This window comes from Protomyctophum bolini (genome assembly GCF_963924005.1).
Source record: "Protomyctophum bolini genome assembly, chromosome: 13".
Lineage (NCBI taxonomy): Eukaryota > Metazoa > Chordata > Actinopteri > Myctophiformes > Myctophidae > Protomyctophum > Protomyctophum bolini.
This window is the reverse complement of record NC_137874.1, coordinates 8,727,547-8,752,466: the sequence shown is the minus strand read 5'-3', so window position 1 is coordinate 8,752,466 and position 24,920 is coordinate 8,727,547. Positions and strand designations below refer to the sequence as shown.

At 42.5% G+C, this 24,920-nt stretch overlaps 1 protein-coding gene across 4 annotated transcripts in view; it reads left to right on the top strand.

Moving 5' to 3' along the window:
* arhgap32b (Rho GTPase activating protein 32b) overlaps window positions 1–24,920 on the top strand; it is a 72,448-nt gene that overhangs the window by 17,082 nt on the left and 30,446 nt on the right. Inside the window, exons 5-9 of one of the 4 annotated variants that reach the window (XM_080780773.1) lie at window positions 1,911–2,033; window positions 3,249–3,326; window positions 8,097–8,178; window positions 10,751–10,801; window positions 12,176–12,250. In XM_080780773.1, coding sequence (XP_080636899.1) covers window positions 1,911–2,033; window positions 3,249–3,326; window positions 8,097–8,178; window positions 10,751–10,801; window positions 12,176–12,250 — 409 coding nt within the window. Of the gene's footprint in view, window positions 1–1,910; window positions 2,034–3,248; window positions 3,327–8,096; window positions 8,179–10,747; window positions 10,802–12,175; window positions 12,251–19,423; window positions 19,574–24,920 lie in introns of those variants that run through there. The other 3 variants (XM_080780772.1, XM_080780771.1, XM_080780774.1) reach the window with 3 other exon arrangements.

The window sequence follows — 24,920 nt, the reverse complement described above, 5'->3', positions numbered from 1 at the left end:
GCTATTGAAAAATAGCAGATCTACAAGCTCGTAGCGCGCCACCGAGTGGCGCGCTACGAGCTTGTAGGTCTGCTATTTTTGAAAAATCGAAGAACGACTGACATTTTTAGAATCTGATCTCAGGTCAGAATGGGTTAATCAGACCAGTGTGTGTCCAGTGGAAACCTCGTATGAATCTGATCTCAGGTCATAATGGGTTAAGCAACTAGTCCACTACTACTACTAGTCGACTAGTAAATCCACTAGTCGATCTTGTTGGTACTAGTTGACAAATATTCATTTCCCAAAAAAAAAAAAAAAAAAAAAACGTTTCTTTTTTTCCCCCTTTTTCTTTGAATACTGGAGAACTCGGGTCGCCGACTCTTCTTCATCTTTGCCGAGATTTCTTCCCCTTTCGCCGACTCTTCGTCACTTTCCGGTCCGAGTTCTATCTGAGAACTCGGACGGAAAGTGACGAAGAGTCGCCGAAACGGGAAGAAATCTCGGCACTGGAGCGCGCATCTAGCTACTGCATGATCATGCACGCTGATCAGACAGCAGATCAATAAAAGCATGCAAAAGCATTCAGCTTTCACAAGTGTGCCCATATAGAGAAGGAAAATAATTAAGAATTCGGTGGCATTTCTCTCAGTCCCTGTCGCAGGGTAAACAAAACGTCATATAGCACATGGCTAATTGTACCGTGCCAGGGAGGAGGAGGAGGCGGAGCGGCTGTAACTTTCTCCAGGCCAATAATGGATTTAATCATTCCAAATAGGTCTCCATTCATTGCTACGGTCGACATGCTCGTCTCACTGTCACTCGCTTTTAGTTTAGACTAACGCAAGCGCAAAGCAAATCTGTCTGTTTTTGCAGCTCCGGTGTCAGGGTAACAATAAGAAAAAATTATAGGCAGAGATGAAGTGAAGTTGAACAGCCAAGCAGCAGCAAGCTACGCTACGCTAAGCTAACATCACCACCACCATGGCTGGTGTTGTGTTAGCTTAGCAGCTAAGCCTTAGCTTCTTGCAATGCTATAGCGTTCTCACTGCGGTCTCACGGTGCAGGCACTGTGGGCTGCTGCTTGGAGAGGAGAGGCTACAGGCGGCTCAGCGGCTGCTATGACCAAATTGATTGTGTGCAACATGACAACTGTTTTAAAGTATTGTACAGTGACAACTATTGAAACTTTATTGTAAACAAACACTGCGGTCCACCCAGCTCCACCCCCCTGGCTACAGCAGGCAGCCAGCAGTGAGCCTGAGCACCGCGTCGAGCGTTGTTTCCTTCCTGAAAATGATCATTATCATCGCTCCCGTTGACTTTCATTCCCGTCCCGTCCCGATCACGGGATTAATAATTTTTTTTGGTTGTGTTGCTTTAGCATCGTTAGCACAGTAGCTAGCAGTAGCTAACATTCAGAAAATTGCAGCTGCAGCTGCTGAAAGTGCCCCGAAACGTGGAGAATATTCGGCAGAATCTGAAGAAGAGTCGTCGCGCGGCGAATCTTCTTAAGAGTCTGCCGAATATTCTCCACGGTTTGCCGACTTGTCTTGAGAAGTCGGCAAAAAGGGTAAATCCGCCGAGTGTTCTTGTTACCTTTTCTTTTTACATAATACGTAGTCGACTAGTAAACTAGTCAACTAGTAAACATGACTAGAAGTGAATGCCCTAGCGTTGAGTGTGACCTGCAAGTTAGCCTTTCTGTCTGTGTCCATGTCCATGTCCAGGTTGACAACAAGGGGAACCACCTGCTGGTCCACGAGGAGTCCTCCATCAACGTGAAGTGAATGCCCTAGCGTTGAGTGTGACCTGCAAGTTATAGCCTTTCTGTCTGTGTCCATGTCCAGGTTGACAACAAGGGGAACCACCTGCTGGTCCATGAGGAGTCCTCCATAAAAGTTAGCCTTTCTGTCTGTGTCCATGTCCAGGTTGACAACAAGGGGAACCACCTGCTGGTCCACGAGGAGTCCTCCATCAACGTGCCGGCCATCGCCGCCGCGCACGTCATCAAGCGCTACATTGCACAGGCCGCCGACGAGCTGTCCTTTGAGGTATATACCGAGAAACTATAGAGAATTAGAATTGACGTGTTGTTAATTAACGGCTCGTATACTGCTAACTGTACATGTGCGAACACGTACGTACGTACGCGAACACCTCGGGACATACGGTATATATCTGCCCACTATTTGAGTTCTGTTTTCTCCGTTTATATTGTATGTAGAGTTTTCCACTAGAACATCTCAAAAACGCACGGCATAAAGTTCACACACTGTTAAACCATTGACTGTACACAGACATATTAGTAGCATCTACACAGTATAGAAGGGGGGGGGGGGGATTTATATTTATTGTATATTTTTTGCATCTCATCATAGAAAATATAAAGATATTATATATCTGACATTCTTTAGAGTAGACTGCCAGCGACGTTATGGATTCCACGTGGGAAATAAAGGGACTTAAAGGACCACTTCGACACTTTTCAACCTATCTTCATATAATAGGTCCTCACTAATAATCTTGAAAACGTGGGAAATAAAGTTGTGATTTGACACTATAATAAAATTGAATTGAATTGAATTGAATTGAATTGAAAAACGGCGCAATTTTTTTCTACTCGGTCTGTGTCTCATAGGAGGGCTGTGGGCAGTTCAGAAACCGTCCTCCAGTGACATCATCGATGGGGAATACAAGCTAATAAAAACGGCAGGCTTTCTAGTCCTGAAAAGTTGCAATGCGAAAATGTAAGCCATCTCACGATAATGAAAATCTAAACATTTTTGTAAAAACAATCTTGTTTAAAAAATAATCTGACTAATGATGATGCCACTGGAAGACGGTTTCTAAACTGCCCACAGCCCTCCTATGAGACACAGACTGAGTAGAAAAAAATTGTGCCATTTTATCATGATTATTAGTGAGGACCTATTATGAAGATAGGTTGAATAGTGGTGAAGTGGTCCTTTAAGCGTATATATATATATGGTCAATTTAATAACCTGCTTTTGAACCTCCCTACCTCAACACTGGAACAACACATTTTCAGATGGGGGTCGGTGGCCAATTACATAATAATCTTGGGGGTCCTTGAAATGAAAATGTTTGAGAACTACTGACATAGAAACATGGGTTTTTCAGAAAACATTTAGAAGACATTAGAAGAATCGTCCTCAGGTCTAAATGGGTTATTTGAACAGTAAGCCTACTGACTGACTGCACCTCCTTTACTTCTTCTTGTCTTTGTTCCAATCCTCGTATGGCAGGTTGGTGACATTGTCTCAGTGATCGACATGCCTCCGAAGGAGGACACCACATGGTGGAGGGGCAAACATGGATTCCAGGTTGGTTCAGTTGTTCGACACACCAACACCAACGCAGCAATATGGTGGTTCCCAAACGTATTCGTGCGGCAAAATGACATTTGTTAGCCTGCGGACCCCCAATTATTTGGTTCCAAACTATCATTTTGCTGGGGACCCCCTAGGACTCCCTCAAGGACCCCTGGGGGTCCCCGGACCCCACTTTGGGAACCACTGGTTTACCCACAATGAACCCTAGTGTCCCTTTCCTGGGCCAGATCTTCTATGAATTGTGAGCTTGTAGATTTTCAGTGAAGAAGTGTTTTCTAGAGATTCTAAAGAGGGAAAAGGATAGACCCTTGTGACACGCCAGTCAAATACATATATAGGTTTTAGCAGTGAAATTATTAATCACCCTGTATCAGCAATTGTTCTAATATCTCTAGACGTCGGGAATATGCGGCGCAAATCTTTGAATATAATATTCTTTCAGAGCGAACGTTTTTTAACTCGAATCTTTGCCATATTTTCAGATGGGGCCAAATGCAGATAATTCTGGGGGTCCTTGACCCAGAAAACTGTTAGGATTTAGAAAGAAGCCTCAGGGTTAAAGGCTCTCACACACAGGAATAAGTCTGTTTATAGTTTATCTTGGCCAGAGGGGGAAAAAAAGGACCTTTTTGAAGTTAGTTGGTAGGAGGTTTGGAGTTGTTCTCTGGTGGTTGGTTAGTGTTAACTTTTTTTTTTTACCATCACTTTGTTTGAACATTCCCATGGAAATCCAAAATGTACAGGCCGCAAAATGGCCGCTTTCCCCTTGAACTTACATGTAATAAAATGACCACAGTAGAGAAAGTAGCTGCAGTCAAAACCGAAAATGAATGATGTCGATCTCGGGAGCCACATCACGGGAACGGGGTGTGTGTGTGGATCCAATGTGGATCTGGGACTTCACGTGGGCAGCCTGTGACAGTCAGTTTGTGCATGACGTAGGACTGACTACGAGCTTGTAGATCTGCTATTTTTGAAGCCTCTCCGTGTGTGGGAGTCTCCCACACACAGAGACATTCAGTGCATCCTCCACAGACCGACAGATGGATACTGACGTTCATGTTTTTGAGGGGCGCTAGTTCCTCCAATACATGGCTTTTGAGGATTACGTCCTATATGACAGCCAAGTCTATGGGATTCATAATGTTATGTTTGCTTGTTTAGAGCCCTTATGCCAAGTCGATGGAGTTTAATGTCTGCTTAGGGCAGTAAATGACGACGTAAGACTTCCCATGGCCAATATAAATGCATCTTGCGCCCCTCACTTCACACAAAGTGTGATTTTGGGTTCGTTCTGGGCAAGCACTGGTCTTCCCGAATCCCCACTCCCATCCCCAGGTCATCAGTCACACGCCATCGCCACGGTTGAAGTCCATCGGTCGGACGGTATACCCGAGTTATGGCCAGTACAGTCAGACATACTGTCCTGGCCAGACGGACACACACACACACACACACACACACAGACGCAACGCACGCACACACACACAGTTTTCCCCAGACGTATCGTTATCGTTTGATCGTCTGGCTACGCAAGACAATATGACAATTTGTTTTAAAATTCACAGCCTCTCTTTTAAGTATAAAAGAAATTACATTTACACCTTACTTTCTGTTACATCTTACATTGTTTCTGCGTCTGATGAGGAAGTGACATGCATTCTTTCTCTAAACCCCAGACAGTGCATTCTCAGTCATGAGACAAGCCCGTGTTTTGGGGAATTCCTGATTTAAGTCCAGAGTTTTCTAATACAGGAACAAAGGCTATAGTGTTGTGCCTGCAGGACTGAGTGAACTTCCTCTGTCCTCTGCGGTGACCCCAGTGGGGCTCTCCAGAGGGTCACGGGGCCGACCTACTTGCGTCCTTCCATCTCTCCATCTTGTCTTGTGTGTTTTGGCTCTCTGCCCTCGAGGACAAGCTCTCCCATTCAGGCTGTATAGCTGGCAGGGCTCGCCGTCTGCAGCGATGCCCGGACCGAGGAGTGACGCGTCGTTATGTAAATACGAACCGTTTCGTTTCAAAGGTCTGCCGTATTTTACACTTGTGGAGCCTCGACTTAGCCCATTCTGGGGCGGGAAACCCCTTTTGGTGTTTTAAGCATTATGTTATACTTTAGCTATTGAAAAATAGCAGATGTACAAGCTCATAGCGCGGCACCGAGCTGCTATTTTTGAAAAACCGTCAAAATGTGGCGTACACCTTTCACAGCGAACATTTTCACCTCAAAGCTTTGCTTCTGGTGGGTCCCTGGAACAACATGTTCACATAGAAGGGGGTCGGCGGCCATATACATATATTTTTGGGGGTCCTTGACATGAAGGTGTTTGAGAACGACTGACATAGAAACATGAGGTTTTTATAGAACCCCTTGTAAAAATACAAGATCTTATGGTTAGAACACATTCCTTTTGAGAATCACACCCAGGGCAGTCTTTTGTGTGAGGAGAATAACTTATCCACCACTTTGCTGTCCATTTTTTTCTATAATTTTTTTTATCCCACATTTTTGTAAGCCATTTTTTTCACCCAGTGTCAATTGTCTAGTGTAAACATGGTTGCTACACTCCCTCTGCCAATGAAGGGAGTTTCCACGGTTGGACGTGGAAGGAACACGTTATTCCGACCAGTTCCTTTCCCTTCCATCAGGTGCCCCGGCTGGCCAGGGGGAAGCAGTGTAAAGACAGGATTACTGCATATTGTTTTGTAAGGGTACCTACCCTATAGGGGACACGGGGAGAACATGCAAACTCCACACAGAAAGGCCCTTTTGCCAACCCTGCCTACTGGGTAAGTGGCACTGATGACTGAAGAGATTTCTTCCCCCCCCCCCCCCCCCCCCCACAAACAACAAATAACAGCCAGAACCAGCAACTGCCTTTATTTAATCACATGTGAAAAATGTGGTTTACAATATGTCGGAGAGACAGGTAAAACAATAGGTACTAGGCTGGGACGACACAGATACAATATTAACAATGGCAAAAAGACAACCGCAAGATTGGTGCAACATTTCATGGCTCACGGCATTGAAGCTCTAAAATGCGCTGGACTTCAACACAATCCTAACTGGACAGTAGGACAAAGACGTTTTAATGAAAAACAGTGGATTAAGAACCTCAACAGGGATTTTCCTGGAGGCTTAAACATGCCTAAAATCAGATCTTGAACACTACAAAACTTAAACTCAGGATTAAACTGGAGAAATCTGAAAGTGATTGGATCAGACTTCCTTCGGATATACATGGCGAATGCATTTATTCCTTGCACAGTGCACTGAAGTATTTTAATCCCCCCCCCCAAAAAAAAACTAATAGCAGACAACATCTGTGAGTTCGTACATTGGTTATTTTGGATATTTGTCTACTATATATAGATATTGTCTATATATCTACTAGGGTGATTAACACAACCTGTATATTGGATTGCTGAGCCAGACAAAGCAACCGCAGTGCTTTGCTCTGTCCATAGGGGGGGCAGTTTGTCAGTGCTGCCAGGAGTGACCTGCCAGTGACCACGAGGAAAGCAGACAGCAGCATGAATATGTCTGTGTAATGTAGAATGCACCAGATTTTTTTTGTGATTGGTTAGCCGATTTGCTCGTCCACACCAGGGCCCAAAAAACCCCATAAAGCTCCATAGAGGCCCATGTATTTGGGCCCAACTTCACCTAGACTGTATTACCTTAATAAACATGGTCATGAATACTTTCTGCTTCCAGTCACTAGTTTAAAGTCTCATTTCTCATGTCATAATATTCTTTTTGGAAAAGTAAATGGTCCCATTTATAAAAAGAATGACCATAAAGTTGCGTATGTTCTGAGGGGCGTGGCTACCCTTACAGTCTATGATCGGGAGCCACCCCCCCGTTCGAGTCAAAATAAAAACCAACGAAGAAGACGGGGCGAAGTCCCGCCTCGTTGTCTGGGCCAGCCAATAGCCAGCTGGGCCCAAACAGATCTTGAAAGATGGCGATTTACAATTCAAAGACTGATTGGCTTCAACTTACGTCCATATCAGACCCGGAGAACGTGTCACACATTTACGTCATATTTGAGGGACATATGACCTAATTTCTCCTTCCATTGTCAATGGCAAATAGGAGACGTGTGGGGGGACAAAAGCTGCCCTCGTAAAGAAGATGTTCAACACTTATGTCACGTCACCTTCCTAAAATAATGGCCATCATTATTCGAACAAGTTCGAACAAATAAATGAACAGAACCAAATGTAGAATATATTATATTTATGAAACAACGTGAGGGGGAAACAATGCTATTTTCAGAAGATGACGGCATGCTAGTCTTTTTAAAAGTGTTGTATTGTGCATTTCTGTATATTGTTTTTGTTGAATTAAGCTCCATCAAAGATGTCAGATAGAATCCTCTAGTCAGGGAAGCAACTAGCGATTATAGACGTTTAATGCACTTTAAGTTACACATCACAGTATTATCATTATTACATTATCACAACCGTTAAGTTATAGGTAATGGAATGTGGCAAAACGCTGCTTAGTGATTCCGTCTGTTTTAGTATCTAACAGTGATTGTCTTTCATCTCTCTCTCTCTCTCTCTCTCTCTCTCTCTCTCTCTCTCTCTCTCTCTCTCTCTCTCTCTCTCTCTCTCTCTGTCTCTCTCTCTCTCTCTCTCTCCCTCTCTCTCTCTCTCTCTCTCTCTCTCTCTCTCTCTCTGTCTCTCTCTCTCTCTCTCTCTCTCTCTCTCTCTCTCTCTCTCTCTCTCTCTCTCTCTGTCTCTCTCCCCAGGTTGGCTTCTTTCCCAGTGAGTGTGTGGAGCTGATAAACGATAAGGTGCCGCAGTCCGTTACCAACTCGGTGCCAAAACCAGGTACTGTTTTATTCCTTCTTTGATACTAATTCATTATTATAGGATGTTTGTTTCACGGAAATGCTTTGCTGTATTGGACTTGTCTGTCAATGACTGACGTGGGGGGTATTCCCCGGTTTTAAATAAACAGTGCGTGCGTGGGTGTGTATTCTGTGGCATGCGGGACGTGTGTCATCAAGGCTGATGTGTCCCCAGCTGACACCATTGCTATAGTCCAGAATTCCTGTTCTGCATCATTTGAAGAAGTACCGCAGTTATGTTTACCTAAACCTAAGACCATAATGAAGTGTAAATGTATGATGCGTATAGTGCCATAAACGGGGGGGGGAATTAGTGAGAATTCAGCTTTACATGCTCGTTAGCGGCGAAAGGAAAGCCCTTGCTGTAATTCCAACACGTTGTTGTCTTAAATGGCTGGTTAATCGCACTGTACTACATAACTCAGTACAGTGCTAATCCACAGCAAATACGTACTGTATGCCATGCCCGTTGCCAATGTAAGCAACAAACAACAAACCCCCGAGAACACAATAAAAGATGAGCGAATAATCATCACAATAAGCGTTACGGTGCCAGCATTATATTATGCCTTGTTGTGGCAGCGATACAGAATGAACTTTGGCCCTCGCCACCTTATATGGATGATACAGCCAGTGGGGGGCAGCCAATGAAAAGAACAGCTTCATGTCATGCCTGCGATGACGGGCTCGTTTGAGCGCAGGCCATGATATCATCTATCATTATCAGTATAGTACCACGTCATGACGTTCCAATTCCAAAGATTGATTTCAGCCGTGCGTATACATGTGACTCACTTTCACTGTCAGAGCCGTTCATGTGGCTTGGGGTTTGGGCGGGGGCGAGTAGTAGTGGTGGTGGTATGATCCCAAACCATGGAAAAGCCTGTGGGAGGGAAGGAGCTGGAGAAGTGATGACACAGCAGCAACAACAGCTCAGCCCCACAGGAGTCACAATTATTATGGGGATGGCTATCCTTAAAGGCGGCGGGGGTTTCATATCGTTTGCTGTCGGGAGGGAACCTCAGAACTACAAAATGTTCATTTTTCAGGAAATAAAGAAAACACCAAACAAAGCAATACAGCCTCATCAAAGTTGGTGTTGTGACTTTATATATTGTCAATTGCTTCCATGAGAGGGAGAGAGGTGGTGGAGTTAGTTGCTTTAGCAGACATTTTGAGGGTCCAATGGAGTTGAGAGGTTTTTGTCCAAAGCACTTTTCACCACTTTCCATTGGTTCAATATTTTCGAAACGACACACGGAGTGTTCAATAGCACTGATATATGCACAAAGAAATATCTAAAACCTCAAAAATGGAGTTATGAGGTTTCCTCCCGACAGCATAATGCTGTTTGGACGTTCGTGTTATTTGAAACATTTTAGGCCTTTCACAGGGTATGTGTCGTGAACAGATCTACGTAGCATGTTGTGCCATTGAGTACTGTCTGCGACACTTCCATCGCTCTCTTAGACTTCATTTAATCCGCTTTTTGGGGGCTATGTATGGCTTGCATTATTAATTTAGTTCATTTTTGTTTCCCTATTTTGTTAAATGTGCATTTATGCGTTTGTTTTGGTATGGTTATACTTACATTAGCATGGCTGAGGACAACACACGCAGAATGACTAATACTGTACTATACCCCGACCCTGAAGTCCAAACCCCACACACCACTATAGGGATTCCTTGGGACAAAACCGCTTTTAATTTGAAACATTATATGTTAAGAAAGAGAAAAGGCCGCACACTCGTAGCTACGATGCTGTATGTTTATTAGTAACCAACGTTTCGGCCTTTCGGCCTTCTTCAGGGAATACACAAGCCATATTATAAGTGTAACATTATATGTTACACTTTAGCTATTGGAAAATGGCTAAATCTACAAGCTCATAGTGGCGCAAATCTTCGAATATATGATGGATGGATTGATTGATTCTTTAATTAAGTGTCATGCTTCCAAAGAAGCCCAGCCGATATGGACACTTTGACAGTTTACATAAACAATGACAATAGACCGACATGACAGTTTGGCAAACAATGAATACCAAACTGACTATAATACATATCCTTACAATAATATATATTATTTCAGAGCGAATGATTTTAACTCAAATCTTTGCTTCACAATAGTTTTGGGGGTCCTTGACATGAAAATGTTTGAGAACCACTGACACAGCAGAAACACAGGGCTTTTCAGAAAGCTTGTCAGGATTTAGAAGACATTTTTTTAGAATCGTCCCTCTAAAATGGGTTTTAAAAACCCGTCTCGTCCCGGACCTGACCCATTTGGTTACGGTTTGGGCTTAAGGCAGAACTGACCCCTGGATCTGTGGTGTGTGTCGGTTACAATATGAGAACGTGTTTTCCATTGCGTTACTCTTCCCCCCAGTGGCACTATACTATGCACCGTTGACGCTGTCCTCGTCCCTTTCACCTGAATCGTATTAAGATGAGATGGGTTTTTGTTTTCGTTTAGCTTTAGTTTATTTTTGCTTTGTTCTGCTTGTGATGACTACTCACCCCCTCCTGATGCTGTCTGTGTGCCTCAGCAGCATCGCCCTGCTCGGGTCTGCAGCCTGCTTCCTGGAGTCTCTTCCCACCCTGTGCGTGCTGGTATATTATACAACATTGCATCCCCCCCCCCCCTCACTCACTCACTGACACCCCCCCCCCCCCCACCTCTGTAGCAACAGTGTTGTTTTTGTTTTCGTTTTAGTCGTAGTCTCCTTGAATAGTTTTCCGTGCGTTTTAGTCACATTTTAGGAATTCACCCGGAATGTTTTAGTGTTAGTCTATAGTCTAATCTACAGGTGATTCAGTCGACTAAAATGTATTTTGGCGGGTCTTGATGCCGTCGTAATGGCCGATTTACACTTGCTGAAAATCGCCGATCTACAAGCTCACAACGCGAGCTTGTAGATCGGCGATTTTCAGCATGCGGCCAAGTGTAAAATGACTTGCGTCTTTTACTAGATCTCTTGTCCACTATAGTCCCTTCCTAACATTTTAGTCTAGTTTTTATTTGTTGACAAAATCGACAGTATATTTGGTCATCATAGCTTACTTTTCATTTAGTTTTCGTCAGTGAAAAAAGGTAGTCGGCGAACATTCTTCGTCATAGTTTTAGAGGACGAAAACAACACTGTTTTAGCACACACTCAGCCATAAACACGCTAATACATCTTTGCATGTGTATGGAATTGAGTTCTTCAGCTTTCTGGCACATGATTTTTATCCTGCTTTTGCTACTTTTACAATGATTATTTGCGGAGCATTGATGCTACCATGTCAAATATTGATAGCCCTTATAGGAGAATTCCATGCTAGAAGGCTTTCTTACCTTTATTTGTAGTCGTTACGTCCCCACCAAAGAGGTCCAGGTGTTATTTTGTGCAAAAGTGCATTATTGGCTATTTCCCTTAATATAAGCCCTCAATGGGGATTGGGTTTTTGTGCCAATTAGCTTATTTCCATCGAAATAAGTAGTAAAGTGTGCCGCTTGTGATACTATTTACATAGATTTTTGAGCGATTGAAATAAGCGAATTAACACCCCAATGCCCCATACAATTAAATGCATTCAATTCAATTCATTGAGGGCTTATGGCAGGGGAAATAGCCAATAATGCACATTTTGCACAAAATAACACCTGGACCTCTTTTGTGGGGACGTAACGACTACAAATAAAGGTAAAGAATACATACATACAGGTACATGCATACTTGTGCCATACATCTGTTTTCCTAACAACATTGATGACACTATAGGTAGGGGGTGGGGGGGGGTCCTAGAATGCAAAACGCCTTGCGAGGCGCAGTACAAAAATGCACAGCTGATTATGTTGTCTAACTTGAAGGACTTCTCTCCCTCTGCCAATCCTCCGTGCATGCGTGCCATGGGTCCGTCCGTCCGCATCCATCCATCCCTCCATCCATCCATCCATCCATCCATCCATGGGTTCACCTGGCTGCATGCAGACTTGGAGATGGAGAGCATAAAGCCAGACAATGCATGGGTGCCAGGCCCGCTAAACCACTACGGCGTAAACTCAGGTAGATCATGTTTTTTTTTAAAGACTTCCTACGTTTTGCGGCACTGCTGCCACCGACACCAAAACTAACTCTACGACCTCTTACAGCACTCTTAATGCTGTGTGACTGACTGACTGACAACACTTTAGATAATAATAAAAAATTGCACCCGTTAGGGCATTAAGCAATTAGTTATTATTATTCAACTAGTCGACTAGTAAATCCACTAGTCGACCTTGTTGGTACTGGTTGACTAGTTTTTGCTGTTTTAACTGTGTGTGCCTTTAATACCCTGCTTAATGCAATTCAATATATTAGCGTATATATTCTTCAAATGCAGGTGAAGCCGTGGAGTTTTTCTTGTACTAAATTGGTCATAATAAACTCTCCTTTCTGAGTGTGTGTGTGTACGCACGCTGCAAAATAGTTTACAACTTTACCCTTTAGTTTCGCTTCACTACACTTCATAACAACCGTCCCTCTTGTTATCAATTTGCTGCTGTGTTTCGCATGTTCTGAATCATAGGCATGACAGCCATCCTGTTCATTCTCTCTTCTTTACCGTATATAGTCTATAATGGGGCTCCATCGTGTGCCATTCTTCATCCGCTATGGAGCAGCACGACTTGGCTGTGTTGGCCGCGGAGTGGATGGCAGATAGTCAGATACTGGACACACAAAACAACCCTCTGTATCTAATATAAATGTATTCCAAGGCAGCATGCGTTGCTCTTCCATAAGGCAAGATCCAGGGCATAATGGATTATGAATAATAGATCTCTTAATAAAGGGAATGGCACCTGGCACACGGATTTGGTTTAAGTTGCGTAACGCTCAAACCACACAGGTTGTAATGCACAACATAGCATTTTCTCACGGGGGGAACGCCTCTTACACAAATACTTCAATCCCAAAATGAAGGAGATGCATGGGGCTCCTGGCGTGAGACGGAGGAGCCCTCTTATCTCAAAATGCATGTAAATTACTTTCGGGGAGATGGGGAGCTAGGCGGCAAAGGTTACGACAGCATTTCTCAAGGCTGCGGAGTGTTGCCCATAGCATGCAGCTGTATGTGTGTGTGTTTCTGTTTGGTTTGAAGTTGAAAGGCCATGGCAGGCGGGGCACCGTGGTGCTGGGTCTAGACTGGCCTTGATTTATTTAACCCATTTAGGCCTGACGTTGAAATCATGGCAATTTTCGGAAAGTTCTGAAGCACATTTTAACGATTTTTCAAAAATAGCAGACCTATACGAATGAGCTTGTAGATATGCTATTTTTCAATAGCTAAATTATAACATAATGTATGTAACACCAAAAAGGGTTCCTGCGCAATATGGGTTCCATTTAGACCTGAGGACGATTCTACAAATGTCTTCTAAATCCTGACAGTTTTCTGAAAAACCCCATGTTTCTATGTCAGTGGTTCTCAAACTATTTCACGTCAAGGACCCCCACGAATATATGAAATTGCCCGCTGACGAGCTATGAGATAAAAAAAACATTCACTCTGAAAGAATATATATAAAGATTTGCGCCACAGTTTCACGATGTTTTAAAAAGAAAACAGCCGACCTATGCGAGCTTGTAGATCTGCAATTTTTTCAACAGCTTAAAGCACAAACATAATGCTTTAAATTTTAAAACACCGAAAAGGGGTTCTCGTTCAGAATGGGTTAATCCTTTTACAATGAGAGGGGCTGTAAACCCCTGCATTGAGAGTTAAGCTTTGTGCTGCAACAGTAAGAATGAGTGTCTGCCCTCTCCATGGTGACTGAAAGCATACATTCCTGCAGGGGAAGGGAACCCCCAGCAGGTTTTTAAAAAAAAGAGAGAGAAAAAGAAATGCTCGCACTGGCTAAATCACTATAGGGGTGTCGAACCACAGGCCCATGAACCAGACCCAGCCTGTGGGAACACATAATGGGAAAAGAATAATAAGGTTAAAAATTTAAATTGGCAAAAATATAATAATAATAACTGTTCAAATGTTCACATCCTGTTATCATCTATCTGGGTGTGTGTGGCAGCCACTCTCTTTCCCCTTGTTAACCCGTTTTGGGGACGGGAACCCCTTTTGGTGTTTTAAGCATTATGTTATGCTTGTTTAGCAGATCTACAAGCTCATAGTGCTATGCCGCGCTACGAGCTTGTAGGTCTGCTATTTTTGAAAAAGGCGTGAAAATGTCGTGCAAATCTTTGAATGTATATTCTTTCAGAGCGAACGCTTTTAACTCAAATATTTGCTTCTGGGGGCTAAAATCTTATGATATTTAGTCGACTAAAACTAGACTAAACACTAAAACATTCCAGGTGACTAAAATGTGACTAAACTAAGTGAAAACTATTCAAGAGACTAGTAGGACTAAAACTAAAATCAAAATCTGCTGCCAAAAACAACATACCAACACACATGGACAAAACCAAACGTGCTAAACATTGCAAACCTTGAAAACATCACAGCCTTATTTACAGCATAGAATCCAATAATATGACACATTCTTTTAAATACTATGTTCGATAGTAAAAGCCTGAAATGGACATTGTCAGTAATAAAAACTATTAAACTTGTTTGGAGCTAACGGAATCTCAGCTACTGGCAATTTGACTCTTTTGTATGCACCTGACGACTGTGCATGTGAAATGCAAATAAAATGTATAGTATACACATTCCATTTTAGTTCAAAACCTGTAATCAGTATAGGCTATCGCGTTTTGTGTAATGTGACATACCGGTAACGGTAATATTCATGCTTTTCAGTATTGGGAGCATGCACCACACACACACACACACACACAGTCACACACAACCACACGCACGCGCGCGCACACACACACACACACACACACACACACACACACACACACCCGCAACCTTAAATGAGTTGCTGGACTGGATCCAGTCCAGTGTACAGTATAGTCACAACTTGCTGTTATGGGAATTGTTCATAATATGCTGCAATTCAATTTAAAAAAAAAGACTGCAGATGCAGAACCCATGTGTGTTTTTAAATGCTTTGGTCTGTCCATTCATTCCATATTATGGCAAGTCCATCTGCGATATAAATGGACTATAGTTGCAGGACGAGGTGCATATGAGATTACGGTTCTTCTGTACTACTAGCATGCAGTGTTGTTTTTGGCAGCAAAATTTTGTCTCCTGAATCGTTTTCATTTAGTTTTAGTCACATTTTAGTCACCCGGAATGTTGTTGTGTTAGTCTAGTTTTAGTCGACTAAATGTCATAAGATTTTACGGCATCAAGGCCCGCCAAAATAAAAACTAAATCAACTGTAGATTTAGCCGACTAAAATGTATTTTGGCGGGCCTTGATGCCGTCGTAATGACTGATTTTACACTTAGCCGATCTACAAGCTCTGCGACGTGTTGTGAGCTTGTAGATCTGCTATTTTCAGCATGCAACCATGTGTAAAATTATACTGGTCCACTATTCCCTTCCTAACATTTTAGTCTAGTTTTTAGCTGTTGGCGAAATTGTCAGTACATTTAGTCTTAGTTTTAGTCATCATAGCTTTAGCTTTCATTTAGTTTCCATTTAGTTTCTGTCAGTGAAAAAAGGTATAGGCGAGGAACATTTTCCGTCTTGAGTTTTAGTCGACAAAAACAACACTGCTAGCATGTAATGGTCATGTCAGTCTATACTGTACTATAGTACAGAGTAAACGTGTTAATTTAAGTCAGTGTGATGGATGGACGTAAGCCGGTGTGATGGATGGAGTCTACATCTATCAATAACCCACTTTAGGCGGGAACCCCTTCTGGTGTTAGCATTATGGTACGCTTTAGCTTTTGAAAAATAGCAGACCTACAAGCTCATAGCGCGCCACCGAGTGGCGCGCTACGAGCTTGTAGGTCTGCTATTTTTGAGAAATCGAAGAGCGACTGACATAGAAACATAGCTTTTTCAGAAAACTCTCGTAGGACGTAGAAGACATTTCTAGAATCTGATCTCAGGTCAGAATGGGATGAGAGTGCTGGTCATTGCTTCTCCAGCTGGCCCCTGTGAGACGGACCTGCCAGGTGTCCCACATGTTGTGTGTGACTGTGTGTGTGTCCACCTCTTTCCATCCCTTCCCTCCAAACCAAACCAAAGCCCGGACCTTCGGTCAATGTCTGGGGGGGGGGATAAGTGATTTGGACAGCTGTGAGCGTATATGAGCCAAGACAGCTGGTTATGTGTGCAGGAGAGAAGAGAGATTTGTCCCTCCTGTCCCTCGGGTGCTTAAGACAATTTCCTGGTGCATATGGTCTGGGCTGTGAAACTATGTGATATAAAGGCACTGCAGGGAGGAACTCGTGTGAAGTCGGTATACTCTCCACAGAGTGCAACATGAGATGAGATTGTGGTTGGAAATGACAATTTCTCTCTCTTTTGAAGCAGACAGGGCTATACTTTTGTTTATGTGCATTCACCATGGTTGACTCCCCCCCCCGTTGTGAACACTTGCAGTATGTACTGTTGTAGGACTTGTTACAACACAATGCCAATTAGTATGTACACTTTGCCTTTAGTGTAATGATGATACATTATGCAGAGTGAATTGAGATGCGATATACTTTATTGTCCCACGGGGGGGGGGGGGGGGGGGGGGGGGGGGGATTTGTCTTGGGCAAAGTGCAGCAGTACATCAACGTTTAAAAAAAAACACGATACACAGATAGCAGCATTGTACAGACATTGCAGAGAGACAGACAACCCCCAGGCATAAGCCGTCTCCATAATAGGCATACTGTAATACATATGTAGAATGCAATTTAGCGATCAAGAGAAGTGTATGAATATAAAAAATAAATACCAAAGAGTATTCACAAGGTATAAATATTCACAAGGTATATAGTCTCATAAGTGTGTCACATGATTAAAAAAACGGTGCAAATTAGCAATCAAAAGTATACAAGAATAAGAACGATTAGTAAGTAATAGACAAAGTCAGGAGTCCCTATCCACTACGACGAGCTATGAACTATGTGTTGAAGTTGTAAGATGTCACTCACTATCGTCGCTGGTATGGCAGTATTGCAATGGTGTCCAATTACTATTAATAACGCACACTTGACACAAACACCCCAAAAGGGTTTAGTGGGACTTAAATCCATTTAATTTTCAATCTGCTTTGTATTTTAATATACCACCAGTGATGCAAATGTCCTGCGTTCTTCGACGCACTACACTGAGAGAGGACCTTTTTTTTCTTTTTTAAAGGAATCGCAGTAAAACATATTTACCATTTCACAAACGTAGGGTTTTGAGCCCACAGTACACTACAGTACATTTAGATCCAGACCTCATTTAGACCTAATTTGATGGCTATATACAGTTTTAACTTCATGCGTAACTGAAGAAGCGTGGAACTTAGATTAGAGAACCATGCGTCATTGCGTCTAAAAATGACAGGTATCGAAATAGAAGACAGCAGCAGACACCAACAAAAAAGAAGCATTCCACTCTTTTCATAACATTTGAGTTGCAGTTGAGCCATTTCCAGACATATCCAACATCCTTCCCATTTCTAAATGAATCATTCCAGATCACAGTTAAAGTTCTATGTAGATGCAAAGAAAAAAAAGGAACAGACCATGCCTAGAGCAGAGACTGTGGGGGACCCTGGCTCACTAAGTAGACTACGGTATAATAGAGTTTAACCCATTTAGACCTGACGTCGAAATATTAAAAAAGCCTATAAATCCTGACAGTTTTCTGAAAAACCCATGTTTCTATATGTCAGTGGCTCGCAAACATGGAGGACCCCCAAATATATATGACATTGGCCGCCGACCCCCATCTGAAAATATCCAGGGACCCTCCCAGTGTAGCAAAGATTTGAAATAAAAAGTCTCTCTGTAACAATATATATTCAAAGATGTCAGGCGCTATATGAGCTATAGATCTGCTATTTTTCAACAGCTAAAGCATAACATATAATGCTTAAAACACCAAAAGGGGTTCCCGGTTGGTCGGCCCGCTCCCCCCATTACTACTCTCCCCATTTCCTGTCGGACTACTTTCAACCAGAAAAAGGCAAAAGAATATCTTAAAATAATAATTATTATTATGGTTGGTAAAGTCTCTCATGGCCGCTCCCTAACTTACCATAATTCTTGAAGAATTATGCGGCACTTTTTTTATACCATCCTTTTTTATTTTATTTTATTTTAAGCTTAAAATGAATTAGACCTACATCTTAAAATGAAAGCTCAATGGCATTACTCTGCTCAAAGCAAGCCAAATGGATATCATAATATACATTCAAGTTCAAAGTTATCATTGTACTGTATAAATGATGGTATATTAATATTCACCTTTTATCATCAGTCACACGATCACTCAAGCTTGTCCTGTCAAAAGCTCCACAACAGAAATGCCAAATGTAGGCTACTTTCAGTGAAACCAGATGGGGTCTGGCTATGGTGTGCCCGTTTTTATACGTCAGTCATCTATACCTGCACGCACCTGCTGTGCGTGCATGCAGCCGTCCACACGCGTGCGAAGCGAAGCCTACTTATTTGGTCTCTGGCCTGGTCGTCTGTGCACAAGAAATGTGTCGCTGATATGCCCAGCAACCTCGTATCACCAGGGCCTTCCATCCATGCCCGCCAGACTGGGTAGTAGTGGGTACACTAGGAGATTAGCTGCCCAGAGTCCAGACAAGACGTCAGACCCCAGTCCACACTTTACTATAGCATCAGACCCATTATAGACTGGATGCAGACCTCACCTAATAAATGAGAGAGCTTCCTTCAGCTCGCGGCTCGCTTCTTTGCAGAAGCCATGCATGCCTATTAGGCTATACGCCTGATTTATTGTAGTTGCGCGCCGTACGTCTCACGTCGAAAATAGACGATCTGCAAAGTTCACAACGTGTTGCGATACGACGCTTTATGAGCTTGTTGTAGATCTGCAGATTTTCAGTGCGAGAGAGAGACACGAATCGATGCGCAAAGGCTTTTTAGTTAATAGAGGCAGAGCCAGTGTGGTCAGAGAGACAGACAGCCAGTCAGAGCACAGAGAGGCGCGGCGGGGCTGCATTCATTTTCCACTGTGTGTGATAGAGATGCATGCTGGTCTGGACTCTAGTCGGGAAGAAGAGGGAGTTGTTTAATAGCTGACAAGGCAAAGAGGAAAGATCTTTCAATCTCTCTCTCTCTCTCTCTGAACGAACGTTCACTTTCTATCTTCCAATATCATCGGCGATTCTCGACTCGGAAGTTTCGGCGCTCTATTCTCATGGTTATAGAGACAGACCGGACCTTATTGACACGATAATTAGTTCACTTTGGATGTATTAATTCGAATCATTTTAGCTTCAACGTTATCATGGGCCGAAGGTAAGGAAATGCGTTTGGAAAAAAAAAGTTTAAGCCCAGGCTATGTTTTCTTTGCCTGCCTGCATCTTTCTACAAAAACATGTTGAAATGTTGACCACATAATGCAAAGATCTCGAGGAATATGAAAATACTATTTAGATTAAGATCTGCGCACAGTAGGCTATACTATGACAATTACAAGTATGGAAAAAGTAAGAAACTGTTTTGGCCAAATATAACTGTAGGCTATCATTTTACTATCAAAAGAGAATCATGTTATATTGAATTGAGTTCAGTTTAATCTATGCATTAGGGCTATTGATTTATGATTTATTGTGACGCAGAGGATCGATTGCATTGTTAGTTTAAACCACCAGCTTTGTTTTGATTGATTGAAGTATTTATCAACATATTGGAGAGTTACAGTACATTTCAAGCACAACTCCATACAAAAACTGTTAACTGTCTTATAAAGTTGTGGACGACACCATAAAGCATTTACACTTGTTTACACAAATAGGGTGCAATAGGGTGCTATGGCAACCCTGAATGGTGTGAGTGAGTGATAGCCTTCCTTGAGTTAACTGTACCTGTAACTGTAGTGTGTGTGTGTGTGTGTGTGCGTGTGTGTGTTGACGTTCGTTGTTAAACACAACAACAATAGTTCGGGTGCAATTCAAGCTTTTGTATTTTCTGTCCTCATTCATTTGTTGTCGCTTTCACCAAGCCACGCCCCCTGCCCTCTGCTTTCCTCACAGACAGTACAGAGCATAGATGGGGGGGGGGGGGGGGGGAGGGGGTAATGGTAGACTAGGCCAGAGGCTGATTACACATTACTGCTATATATGAAAGTTACTCATTACAGAGTTGAAAATAAACAGTTACTGATTACTTTTTAACATTACCCCACTTCTAGTCAGCTTGGAAATTATTTGATTAGTGAGTGCGGCTCTGATAAGGTTATATGTCTCATGTTGTCATGCATGAAAACATTATGCTCCTCATACATTACAGTATATGATGCACATCATAAAAAACCTTTTTTTTTAATATATAGGGCTATGATGATGACAGACGGATTTGGCAAGACTGAGACAGTTGTTGTATACCATTCTATTTTACATCCTTGTCTTTTCTTTCGTGATGTTTGATTTGTAATCAGTTTGACATCTAAGGTTTGTCCTGTCTTGATTAATGTGATCAGGACTGACATTAGTACGAATGTGTGAACTGGACAAAGACATTGTGACGTGTCTTCCTGCCGTAGTCATTATTAGGTGCGGCCCAGTGTTGATTTTGGCAGCACATTTTGATCTTAGTCATAGTCTCTTTGAATAGCTTTCATTTAGTTTTAGTCACATTTTAGTCACCTGGAATGTTTTAGTGTTAGTCTAGTTTTAGTCGACTTAAATACCACAAGATTTTAGTCGACTAAGTTGATTTAGTCGACTAAAATGTATTTTGGCGGGCCTTGATGCCGTCGCAATGACTGATTTTACACTTGCTGAAAATAGCCGATCTACAAGCTCACAGCGCGTCGCGGCGTGATGCGTAGTAGATTGGCTATTTTCAGCATGCAACCAAGTGTATTTAGTTTTTCTCAGTAAATAAATGTAGTCAATGGACAATTTTCGTCCTAGTTTTAGTCGACGAAATCAACACTGGTGCGGCCACACACACACACACACACACACACACACACACACACACACACACACACACACACACACACACGCACAGCAAACTGACGTAGCCCAGTTGCTTTTGTCCTCGCTTCCCTCACTTGCAGATGTGTTTAGAGGAGGGCAATCAAAGATTGGAACAATAAGCCATTTTTCTCCTGGTACTACAACCACACCACTTGTGCTCTGTTGACTTAACAAGGACCACTGTCACCCATAATGATGACATTTAGCAGGGGAGACACTGTTCTGTTGTCTACTATACGCTAAGTATACACTAATTGGCACCTCTACAGATGCCAACGAGAGGTAGTTATGACAGCTAAACCTAACACATGTATTGTGTTGAACAGTGTTTACCCTGGTTCCACTGGCAGAGGAGCTTTTGTAAACATAGTAGTAGTGTACTGGTGTAGTGGTGTAGCCTGGCTAATAAGCCCTAGTAGTGGTGACCTCCCATTAACCCGCTTAAGCATACTTAGTTTAGACTAGTCATTGGTTAGACATGGGTTAAGGTTAGGTTTAGGTGTGCTGCCCCGTGGGAGGTTAGGGTTAGGGTGAGGGTTTGAGATAGGTTGTAGTTGTAGGACTAATGACTGCATGGTCCAACGGTCTAACCAATGACTAGTAGTCTAAACCAAGTACTGTCTAAACTAAAGTCTTCTAAATCCTAAAAGTTTTCTGGAAAAAAAACGATGTTTCTATACGTCAGTGGTTCTCAAACTATTTCATGTGAAGGACCCCCAGAATTATCTGTATTTGGCCGGCGACCCCCATCTGAAAATATGTTGTTCCAGGGGCCTCCCCATACGCAAAGATTTGAGTTAAAAACGTTCGCTCTGAAAGAATATATATATTCAAAGATTTGCGCCGCATTTTCACGATTAAGAAAATAAATAGCAGATCTACAAGCTTGTAGCGCGGCACTCGGTTTTATGGCTAATGTAGTTTTTGCCCCACAACACAGAGGTACTTATACCGCTGTTCACCACTACTGAAGGCCTTCTGCTGAGATGAGCCCCTTCTGTGATGCTTATAGCTCACGCCTACGTGTTTTGGTTGAAATATGTACAGTATAACTATATACAATTGTGTTTGCTGAAATTAGCAGATCTACAAGCTTGTAGATCTTGCTGTAGACTAGAGTAGACTGCTATTTTCGATTGATCGATTCGACGCCATCGTATGACAGAGAGTATAATCAAGCTTAAATTGGTCAGTTATCACTCAGTCACTTGGTAGGACTTTATTCCTATCTGCTTTTCTTTATTTCTTAAATGAAGCCCGGTGGTGCACTCTTTGAAAGTTGAGGGCAATTCAAAATATTAACACACATCTTTAAAAATGAGCCATTTGCATTGAATCTGTGGAACGGGCCTGTCTCTCATCCTCCTCTTCTCACTCTAGCTCATACTCGACCTACACACAGCCCTGTTTGTTTTCCCAGGCTGACACTGTCTGTTAAAGAGGGAGGAATATGATAGGGACTGGACTGGAAGCAAGGAACAATTAAGATTTTCATAATAAGAATATTCAAATGTGTATAATCTTTTGCCTATACAGCAAAGACGAACAAACCCATTTGAGGTCATTTTGCAATGCCGCGCGTCATCCATCCCATAAACAGGACCTATGGTTGATTTATAGTTTTATGACTTCTGATAAGCATACAAATTCCAGGCTAGAGACAATAGGCCCTTCTTTCGCTAATCTGTGAACATTATGGCTGTCATTTCACCGACAGAAGAGCCTTGAAACAAGACGACCCGTTCTCGCAATAGCGTGCAAAGCTACTGTACGTGTGTATGAAATAACGTTATACCCGTTCGATTATAGGGATGCACAGATCATTATCAGCCAGATGATTATCGGCCCGATATCGGACATTATGTCATCGTCCCCGATAAATTCAATAACATTATTAACCCATTTTGAGCGCCGGGAACCCCTTTTGGTGTTACATACATTATGTTATAATTTAGCTATTGAAAAATAGCAGATCTACAAGCTCATAGCGCGCCACCGAGTGGCGCGCTACGAGCTTGTGGGTCTGCTATTTTTGAAAAATCGTAAGAATGTGGCGCAAATCTTTGAATATATATTCTTTCAAGGTGAATTGAAAGAGTGTTTTTAGCTCTAAATGGGTTAATAGCCCGATAATGTATGGTAAATGTATTCTTTATTTTATATATTTTCATATGCTTACAGTTCTTTGTTTTTATATGCTGACAAAGGACACAGAGGCTTTTGGATCTCTTTAACCCATTCTGACCTGAGATCAGATTCATACGAGGTTTCCACTGGACACACACTGGTCTGATTAAGCCATTCTGACCTGAGATCAGATTCTAAAAATGTCAGTCGTTCTTCGATTTTTCAAAAATAGCAGACCTACAAGCTCGTAGCGCGCCACTCGGTGGCGCGCTACGAGCTTGTAGATCTGCTATTATAGATCTGCAGAAAGTTATCTATCGTATCGGTTAAAAAATAAAATAAAAATCTAAATCGTGATCACATCCCTGGTCCGATTAGTACTCTTTTATTTCCAAACCCTTCCTGATGTATAGATGATGCAGTCTCACCCTGGTGAATGGTTGAAGTCAGAACACATTCTTCAATGCCATTCCACACAAGCCATTTGGATTTCCGAAGCAGAGCAATAAGAGTCTGCCTCCTCCCGGCTGTAGTCCACGTTGACGCTGAGCAGATCGACAGCCCTGAGTCAGCTCTTCACAAACTGGTATTCGCTGTCAGCACAGCAGCCCCCATTTACATCCACTGTGAGCTGATTTGTGTTCCTGAATAAAAGTGACAAGTCAGTGTAATCCAATATAGTTTGCGCAGTCAGACCCCTATACATGATATGGAAGGGCCTTTAGATAGATACCTGCACATTTTGGTAAACAAAACCTCAGCCTTCTTTCTTTCTGTCCGACGGAATGGAAGGAAGCACAAAGGAATTCACTCCAGAGGGGGAAAACAAAGTGAAGCTCCAGTTCTCTTGGAACACTTGGAACAATGAATCTTATTGGTGAATGCTGCTGTCCTGGGGGGGGGCAGCTTCTGGATTCAAAATGGATTTAGCTGCAGTCCGTCCATTCTCTCATAACAAACTGGAACTGACGCAACAGAAACTCCCAAATGAAAGTTGTTTTGTGGACACATTGTTGTGTGTGTGTGTGTGTGTGTGTGTGTGTGTGTGTGTGTGTGTGTGTGTGTGTGTGTGTGTGTGTGTGTGTGTGTGTGTGTGTGTGTGCACGCGCGCCATTGAGACAATAAAATGTGTCTTTATTTGTCCCGCACCGTCAGAAATTCAGTCCATACTATAGTGACGACTGACAACAAGTGATCGACTTGACCACTTTCAGTTGGATATGTCAGTGGTTAATTTGTAGATAAATAAGGTGTTCCTAAACCACTCCAAAGTAATTACTACAACAAAGAAATTGTTTGGATGCTGTTGCCAGAAGCTGTTGATAATTATAGTTTGGATTGACAAAGGGCTAGTAGATCATGAAGATAATCAAGGGGCTTCTCATAGGGGAAAAACGGAAACCGATTTGAGGGGCCCTGCGCTTACAATGAGTAATACTTCATTCATTGTACAACTCATGAGGCTGTTTTTTGTCTTTGTTGATTGACAGCATGTAATGTGATGTGACATGCATTGCTTAGTATTTTGTGTA